This window comes from Impatiens glandulifera, chromosome 8 (genome assembly GCF_907164915.1).
Source record: "Impatiens glandulifera chromosome 8, dImpGla2.1, whole genome shotgun sequence".
NCBI lineage: Eukaryota > Viridiplantae > Streptophyta > Magnoliopsida > Ericales > Balsaminaceae > Impatiens > Impatiens glandulifera.
The window spans coordinates 9913263-9923488 of NC_061869.1; the positions used below are offsets into that span (position 1 = coordinate 9913263).

Below are 10226 nucleotides of genomic sequence, written 5' to 3' on the forward strand. Positions count from 1 at the left end.
AAGATATAATAATTATTTTTAAAATATAGAGAGTTAAAATAATAATAAAATAATAATGAGAATTACAAATAATATTGAAAAAAATAAATTAAAATAAAATATGATTTCAATTTACTATAAAATTTAAAAGTTAAAGTATATCTTAATTATTAAAAAAATTAAAATCAATTACCTTATTTAAAATTAATTAAATTAATATTATATAAGTTAGGTTTAGGTTTAGTTTTCTCTCTTCAACCCTTAATCAACACAAAGCCGCCGCCATGGATAAAAGTCCTTATTTAAAATTAATACTATATAAGTTAGGTTTAGGTTTAGTTTTCTCTCTCACTTCAACTCTCATACCACATAGTGCTATTGATAGAAGTATGCAGCACAACATCAAAGCGGTTGTCTCTCTTTTATCTTCATAAGGGTGGAAACCCTAAATATTTCATTTCATTGATGCGGTAATTGTTAATTTTGATATATCTCTTTTTTTAATTTGTTTCCTTTTGATGAATCTAGAAATTTCAAAATGAAATGTAATAGAGATGAATCAAGTAGGACAAATTAATTTGCCGAAAAAAAGTTTGATACTATATAATTGATGCAAGCAAATTTTCTTGTCCGGGTATTTAAGCAATTCAGAAACTGGTATATTTAAAATCCAACTTCAATATAGTTCTAAAATTTCATTTCTTTTAACCTAAATGTTTAAACCTACATGTTCATTTCCCTTTTGTCATTTGTCAAATAGATTGACTGTTTTGAATAATATGTGTCTCAATCTATTTGTCAAAAGAGGTTGGACATTTTGGGTTTCAATATTTAGGTTAAAAAAGACATTTCAGAACTATACCTATATGGAGTTAGGTTTTAAATATATATCATTTTTTGAATTCCTTCCTTTAGATCTGGGAAAAGTGAATTTATTTTCGCAGTAATTTTTTTTGCACCAATTATATTAATATAGTTTCAATTTTTTTTTTAGGCAATTTTTTTTGCCCTATTAGCTTCGTCTCTGTTACATTCCATTTTAAACTTCCTAGATTTTATTTGTAAAAGATTGAAACAAATCAAAGAGATATATTAATATTAACTATAACCATATCAATCAAATGTAATTTAGAGAGTTTTTTTTTTAATAAAGTACCTTATTGATACCTTAATTATATATATATATATATATATATATATATATATATTAATAATTTAATAACATTTTTAATGTGTTTGTAAATATGTTAATTATATTATTTAACAAATTAATTTAAATAGAGGTATTATATTTACATTATTATTGTTTTTATATTTTTTGAAAAAATAATTAATTTTATAACAATAAATGTTTTCTACTATTGAATTTTGATACCCTTATTCTTGTTATTAATATTTTAATAATAAAAAATTTGAATAAAGAGAATAAATGTTTAAAGTTTGTATTTTTAATTAAAATATTAAGTAATTTATTAATTAAAAATAAAGAGAGAAATTACTACGACAACTTATTAGATAAATGTTTAAAACCTTAATTCATTAAAGCCCAACTACTTGTTGGGCTTTGTTTAAATATAATTTTATGTTTGACCCTAACTCATTATTTTAATTTAAAGACTATTTGTGTTCTTAATTAACAAGTCTATAAACTTTTATTCTCTAAAATATCAATAAATTATTTAAAATTTTCAAATAATTAAATGGTAACATCGCTCAAAAATACTTATATATTTAATATTTACTTAATATAATAATTTTTGGCTAAAAATTTAGTAGTAGATTGTATTATATATATATATATATATATATATATATATATATATATATATATATTCTGGATAACATTAATAATTTAAAAATATTTTATAATACAACTAAAGTAAATACTTATATAATTTTTTTAAACTAATATGAATGATTAGTTTAAGATTTTTTTTTTTTTTTTTTTTTTTTGTATAATATATATATTTTTTTAATTTCTTCATTCCTTCGCACATGAATTCAAAAAAGAAAGAATATGGATATAGATGATGATTAAATGCTACTATATATATATATATGAAATAAAAAAAAAAAATATTTATATGGAATCTTCAATTCTTCCCTATTTTGAAGTTGCAAAATCATTTTATCTTAATAATCAACTAATTAACTAAGATGTTGTTTATATGCTCAATTGTTTTTTTAGCTTTGAATTTGTGTTGTTTTTTATATTATATATAATTCGAATATGATATTTCAATTATCACCTATAAACCGATTCTTACTTTTATTATAGTATTTTTATATTCTTAGTTAAAACCACAAGTCAAATAATAATTGGAGATTTGTTTATACTCAATGAGTGAGTTGGTTGTATTGTAATGACATCCCAAATTAATATTTTTCTAAAAGTATAATGATAAAAATTACATTATTGTGTTAAAGAAAATTAAACAATAAATAATCATATAAAATTTATTTTTATGTAATATAATAGAAAAATTATATCTATATATAATAATTGCAAAATTGCATGGAATCCCATAATAATAATATAAAATTAATAATATATATGAATTAATACATGAGTCAGATAAATATAATATATATTTCTATCTATGTATATGGTATATAATATATTAATTAGCAGTTACCATCCATAAAACTGATCTAAATTATATAATTAACCAGTTTTTGATTTAATAATATTGTTATATAATAAACTAACTTCCCCGCGGCGGCGAAGTCGCCGGACTTGTATGATTCGATGCCGCCGCCGCCGCCAGATCGTTTGCCACCGCAAATGTCGCCGGCGTGACGCCATTGCCGCCGATCAGCCTCCTGTACATGCACGGAGCTAGTGGATTCATATTATTGCTCGTCTCGAAACCGATTGAGTTGTAGAATGATAGATAAGCAGGGCCAGCGAAAGCCATAGCAGCAGTTACTGGATCTCCGGTTGTTATCCCTCGCCGAGGCGAAGCGGTTGTAGAACAATCGCCACCGCCACCGCCGATTATAACGCTGCTGCTTGGAGTCGATGCCGCGCTTCCTTTTCCGGCGTTGCCGCAGAGAGGACAGATGGAACAACCAGATCCCTAAGATTGTAAGATTGATTGTTAAGTTAGGGTTAAGTTAGGGAAAACAAACAGGAGAAATTACTTTTGAGGCGGTTGTGGTGGTTGTGGCGGTGGTGCGGTAAGTGGTGCCGTCTGGTTCGACTATCCATCCGGCTTCTTTAGCGAGTTCACGGAGGACGACATTGATATCGGCTCGAGGAGGGAGAGTGTAACCACCGTGTTTACGGAGGCCATGGAAGATGCGAGTAGTGATGGATCTTCTTTGTCTTTCTCTCATTTTGGTTTTCTCTTTCTCGATTGCGGTTCTCTTGATTACTCCGACGGAATTTGTGGAATCGGAGTGTGATTGGTGATGATGATCATGAGATTCCTTCATTGAATTGAATTGAATTTGGCTGGAGAGAAGGATGAATTGGAGTGCAGGTAGAGATGGTTTTGTAGGAGGAGTAATCTGAGAGAGAGAAAGATGAGGAAGGTTTTGGTTTTGCATGACAGAGAAGGTATAGGAGTCAGTTATGCGTGTTTTTGCCTGCAGGCTAAGAGATCACGCCCTCAGTGTGGGAACTGGGAAAGACAAAGAAAAATGAAAAATTGTTATATTCATTTCTACATTGTTCTTTGATTTTGGTTTATTTGAAATTTGCTTAAAATTATTTGAATTATTATAATATATATATATATTTTAATTTTATAACAAAATCTCAAAGACTAATTATAATTTTCATCTATATTATTATCTAACATCTCCTTAGTTTGATGAACCATTCTTATGATGAAATTTAATACTAAAATGTTGTATTAGGATTAATATTGTAGATTAACGTATGTTTTTTTTGGAGTATTATTATGATTCATTGATTCGTGATGCCCAGATGACAAACCCATTTATTAAAATTAATAAGTTATTTAGTTAAATTTATTATAAATTTAGGTTTTAGATTAGTAGTATGTCACAAAGATTTAAAATTGTATAGGGTTAAAGGTTCAAATTTCTTCAAAATTATTTTTTTTTTATCAATTTTTTAAATTAGTTCGTAGGCAACAAAAATATAGACTTTTTTCTATTATGATTGGGCAGCCCAAAACTGGGGACCGAATCTAAAAAGACCTAAATATTTGGGTTATTATTCCAATTATTTTTTATTGAATTATCTGGTTAGAGAGAATCGTTGAACTTTGAACTTTCAATAATTGTAGTCGATTCATATTATTCATAATACTATTATTATGACGTTTTTTTGGAAAACTAGTAAAGTCCGTGAGAGAGTTAATCGTTTTTTTCAAAAATTTATGAACTCGATAATTTATATAGTACATTTTTTTTCTTATTTTTCTCTTTATTTTTTCTTTTCATATCATGATTTATTAATTGTGTGTTTAAACTTTTTTATTTTTATTTTTAAGATACATGGATTTTAAAAAAAATGATATTTTTATCATTAAATAATTGCATAAATAAACAAATAAAATGTGATAAATGAATTTTAATAAATACAAAATTTAAAATCTAAAATTCAATAAGTTTTTTTAAACAAAAGCTCATGATCATATTTTATTTATTTTTCATCATCAAAAACTATTTAATTAATTAATTAAAACTCTTAAACTATATAAACTATATAAAATTAAATTATAAAACAACCAATTAAAAATCCAATTAACTTATTTTTTGTTCAATAATATTTTTTAAAATATCAAATAAAAGAACACACGATAATGAAGAGGAGGGGAAGAACAACATAATTACAATATAGAATCATAAACTAGACATAATTTTATTTATAAAAAATAAAATTTGTTCTATTATATTATATAATTAAAAGAATATATATATTTTTTATTCAGCTTATAGTATTTTATTCAATAAAATAAGGATAAAGTTACATTGGACTTAACTATTATTGTTTTATAGGCAATAGGTATAGTAGGACAAAAAACAATTCAATCTAAGTATCATTTGACCCTTGGGAGATGGTTTAGTCACTATCATTATATTGTTTTTCAATACCAAAAACAATTCATATAAATTGCCCAACTTTTACACCTTTAGGACAGGTTGTTTTGGGGTTATTTTAAATAATCTTAACTATTCAACTATGGATTATTATAAAATGAATTTTTATTTAAGAATATTTGATACGAAGGATAAAAATATAGAAGATAAATATAGAAAAAATAATATATGGATTTACATATTAAATTATTTAAAATTAATTTTAAATAATTTAATTTAAGTTAATATTTTCACTCTTTTAAATTAATGATTTATGTTTAAAAGAATAAAGTTTATATATAATTTTCAATACATTAACTAGTTAGTCTAGTAATAAAAATCGACTTAAAATATTAAAGTGTCACGGATTCGATTCCAACTTCGATTCCAACTGAAAACAATTCGAATTGAAATAGAACTATAGTTATAAAGTATCATATTAGTTATTCTTAATTAAGAATAATAATAACATTCATATTAAGTTTTGTGAGAACATTCATCTTTCTTTTTATTATACTGTCTTAATAATTGATTTATAGACATAAAAAATGGTTATTTTTACAACATTTAAAGTTTGTCATTCATTGTTTTATCACTAAAATATATTTTGAAAAGCGAAATGGTTGGTTTCATGAGATCAGGTTGGTCTTAAGAGAAAAAGCACATAACTAATCAACCCGGTTGAAAAGTTAATTGGTGTTTGTGTATACCATAATTTATATCAAATGAAACATCAATTAAGTTAGAGATACAAATAACATATTTTCATCAGTTAATAAATTTGAGACCTTCTAAAAGTATTATATGTATAAATTTAATATTGTATTATATATAATATTATATTATATATTAATGTTTATACATATAAATTATATATATATATATATTTATAAAATAGATTTTTAAAAGTTATATATATATATATATATTAAAATAAATATGTTTTTTTATTAATGGATAATTTTTTTAGTGATAGATTTTTAAGTAATAGAGTTGAATCTCAAATTTAGTGATAAAATATTAGAGTTAGAATCTCAAATTTAGTGATAAAATATTAGAGCTATTTATACTTAAGTTCAGATTTAGACTTTAAAATTAATTTTAAATCATTTGAAGTTAAAAAATATTTATAATTGGCTGAAAAATGTTATCCAAAAAGACTTTAGTGAATAAGAAATATATTATTTGAGATCACGATTTCGACATTATAAAATTAATGTTTCTTGTAATCAGAATTTCAAAATATGTCACTAATGAATTGTGTCGCTTATTAATTGAAATAAATAAGTTAATATATTGATTCGACTTGTTTTGATTTTATAAGTTTCTACCGCCACTATATAAAGCCACTATAGAAAAATTATTTACAGTTATGAAACGTGTAAAAATTGTTTAACAAAATAAGATAGAAGATTTTTTTTAATCGATACTATAATGATTTATATTGAATGAGAGCTAGTTAAAGATATTATTTTAGATTTTATAATATATTAATTTTATTCTAGAAAGAATAAAATTACAACTTAAATAATATGTAAAAGTTTATATAAAAAAATTTGTCTTATTCTTACATTTTTAATAATACAAGATAAAATTTTAAGTATATAAATTTACTATTTAAATCGGTATTCCCATTAGTTTGTAAATTTTGTATATTTATTTTATTTTAATATAGGTATTCGTGAATCGGTTTTGATAAATATGCATGTTCAATTATTTTTTGGAAAACAACTTAACGTTATTTCATTAAAAAGTCTAAAAATGAAAGAAATTGTTAAAATCAAATCTAGATAATCTCTAATTTTGATTATATAGTTTTGATTAAATGATGACGATATGTTTAGTTGTTACTCGTAATAGTGTAATACCTATAATCTTTAACTAATTGTGTTAGGTCAAATTAGTTTTGACCAATGTTGTCAACAATAATTTAGGTAACTTAATTAGATAAATTTAATTTTAAATTAAATAAAATCATTTGATACCATTTGTTTTGAAAAAAATACATTTTAAATCAAACCAAATCAGCCCTAATCCTATCAACCATCAATTATTTAATTTCATAAAAAAACACACTAAAATGTTTTTATAATATTATAATATTATAAAAATATTAAATACTAAAATATTTTAATGATTCTATTTATATAATTCATAAAAATCATATTATAATATTATTTCCACCCTCAAAATAATCAAATATTAAAGAAGCCTTAAATTAGTTTGACCTTGAGTTATTTTTAATTAATTTAAAATGTTAGTTTTAATAAAGAAAGTATCAAAATATTCTTATTTTTCTTAAAATATTATAAAAAAAAGAAAGTATTTTTTTAAAAATATTTAGTAAACAATTTAAATAAATTTAATTTTGAATATAATTTGAAATAACTCATACATCAAAACAATCTCTTTCAAACTAGGCTTAAGATGTCACATGTCAATTCATATTTGGAAAGTGAAAGCCAAACGAGGAATAAGGGATGATTACTAATTTGTCCCTTGCATCACTCGAAGGGATGAAAAACCCTTTCAGACCCCTAAGCAGATCTTTCTCTCTCACTACATGCAATAGACGAAATCAAATTCAATACTGCGATATAATAGAGGGAAGCGAGAGATCATAGATATATAGTTTGTGTTTTGAAGTCAATCAATCAGTAGAACATTGTTTAGATTCATCGATCATGGCTCAATCAGCTGTTTCTCAGGTTATTTTCGCACGATTCTTCCTAGATTTCTTATTGTTTCTTGCTGATATGATTCGAATTTCATTTTCTTCAGATCGGCGTAGCTGTTCCTATCAACGGAGATTCTTCTTTCCTCAGGAGATCCGTGTTTAAGGTTCTTAATCGATTATATCTCTCCGTTATATCTATTATTCATTTCGAATTGATGTTTCGTGATGTTTCGTGTTTTCTGTTTGTGAATCTAGAAGCTGGCGGAGATTTTAAGGCTCCGATGTGAAATTTAGCTAATAACAATGATTTTTTTGGAAACATGTGGTTTTCCATCAATTAACTTGTTGTTTAGCGCTAGACATGAAAGTAATTCAGAATGCATGGTCATTAGATTAAAACTCTTGATTGAATCTTGAAGAATTGTCAAACTTATGCTTTAATCTCACCATGTTAAACTCTGCTAATAATGTTAAGGTTCATTTCCAAAGTTATCAGAATGCATAAAGTCTCTAATTGTAATTAGGTTATACACAAATTTTTGTTTATATCAATGGTACATTTGAGTTGATGAACTCAATCATCGGTTTTGTGTGATCAATTTACTTGTTTTAACTTTAGGATAGCACGATTCTTGTGTTAATTGTAGAGTTTTATTGAAAAAATGGTACATTTGATGAACTGCATCATCATCTGTCTGTTTTATAGTAAATTTATCGCCTAAGATATGATTGTTTCTTTTGTAGACACAAAGTATAAGCTTCAACAATGGATCAAGGAGATCTGCATTATCATTGGATTCCAATTCCATATATACATTCAGGTCAAGGAATCCTTCAGTAGTTTGCATGTCTGTGCAACAAGCCAGCAAACCAAAGGTTGCAGTCTCACCTTTATCACTAGAAGATGCAAATGAGCCTCCATTGAACACACATAAGCCAAAGGAACCATACACAGCAACCATTGTCTCTGTTGAGAGAGTTGTAGGCCAAAACGCTCCTGGTGAAACTTGCCATGTTATCATTGATCATGGTGGCAATGCCCCATACTGGGAAGGACAGAGCTATGGTGTTATTCCTCCTGTAAGTTATTATTGACTTTAAGTGGGATTGCATAACAATTTTTCTGCTAATTGAATGGTTTGTAGTTGTTCAATTAACAACTCACGTATTTTAGGCCTGGGTTATTTGAAAACCAATTGCAATTTCCATATAACCTTATTTAACACCATGATATTTTGGATGATGACGATTTGAATGATATATCGATGATTGGTGAGTTGATTGTTGATTGGATTGTAACCCACGTCATGTGACTCCTAAGACTTGATATAGACAAATTCTATTTGATTCAAACTTTTGTGTATATAAAAAAATGTGTTCTTGAGCTTGGAGGTTTGACATATTACTTATTCCCTCGTGTTTACAGGGCGAAAACCCCAAAAAACCGGGAGCTCCCAATGCTGTCAGGCTTTACTCAATCGCATCGACTAGGTACGGGGATTTCTTTGATGGAAAGACAGCAAGTTTGTGTGTGAGAAGAGCTGTTTACTATGATCCTGAGACCGGGAAGGAAGACCCCTCAAAGAAAGGAATATGCAGCAATTTCCTTTGTGATTCAAAGCCTGGCGACAAAATTCAACTAACTGGTGAGCCCTTTTAACTCTATAGGTTACCCTGGAAATTTGCTTCAAACTGCATAAACATAACAACTATTATTAGCTTCTTATCTGGATCAAACTCGTAAAATGATGAATCACACGAAAACTTGATCCACTCAATAAGAATTTTGCAACTATACACATCCAACCCTTAGACCTATCATCCAAGTTTTTCTCATAACAAATGAAATTCAATTTTACAGGTCCTTCTGGTAAGATAATGCTTTTACCCGAAGATGACCCAAATGCGACCCATATCATGATCGCTACTGGTACGGGTGTGGCTCCATTCAGAGGCTATCTGAGACGTATGTTCATGGAATCAGTCCCCAACTTCAAGTTCGGAGGTCTGGCTTGGCTGTTTCTCGGGGTAGCGAATAATGACAGTCTTCTTTACGACGAAGAATTCGAAAAATATCGTCAAGACTATCCAGACAACTTCAGGTTTGACCGTGCTCTGAGTCGAGAACAAAAGAACAAGAACGGGGGAAAGATGTATGTCCAGGACAAGATCGAGGAATACAGCGACGAGATTTTCAAACTGTTGGATGGGGGAGCACACATATACTTTTGCGGGCTGAAAGGGATGATGCCTGGGATTCAAGATACGTTGAAGAAGGTGGCCGAGGAAAGGGGAGAAAGCTGGGAGGCGAAACTGTCTCAGTTGAAGAAGAACAAACAGTGGCATGTTGAAGTTTACTAAGTTATTGTAAGATTACTTATTGTATTATGATCAGCTTGTTTTTTATGATTTCTCAAATGGGTTGAGAAAACTTGACAAGGGTAAGATTGTTGTAGTTTGATTTGATTTTGATTTTCAAATAATGTTGTTATGAAGATGAGGATTGTGTTCTTGA

The 10226-nt window shown here is 27.0% G+C and overlaps 2 protein-coding genes across 2 annotated transcripts; one reads left to right on the forward strand and one right to left on the reverse strand.

Annotated features, from left to right (window-relative positions):
• Positions 1-2684: 2684 nt before the first annotated feature.
• On the reverse strand, positions 2685-3531 carry LOC124912939 (protein BZR1 homolog 4-like). Its single transcript, XM_047453572.1, has 2 exons — positions 3124-3531; positions 2685-3059 (listed from the first exon to the last, which is right to left on the reverse strand). Exons 1-2 carry the CDS (start codon positions 3529-3531, stop codon positions 2685-2687), a joined length of 783 nt encoding a protein of 260 aa, XP_047309528.1.
• A 4054-nt stretch (positions 3532-7585) lies between these two features.
• LOC124912089 (ferredoxin--NADP reductase, root-type isozyme, chloroplastic-like) lies at positions 7586-10226 on the forward strand. The gene is made up of 5 exons (XM_047452648.1): positions 7586-7742; positions 7816-7875; positions 8456-8791; positions 9138-9357; positions 9573-10226. The coding sequence occupies exons 1-5, from the start codon at positions 7719-7721 to the stop codon at positions 10070-10072; spliced, it is 1140 nt and encodes a 379-aa protein (XP_047308604.1). The 5' UTR covers positions 7586-7718; the 3' UTR covers positions 10073-10226.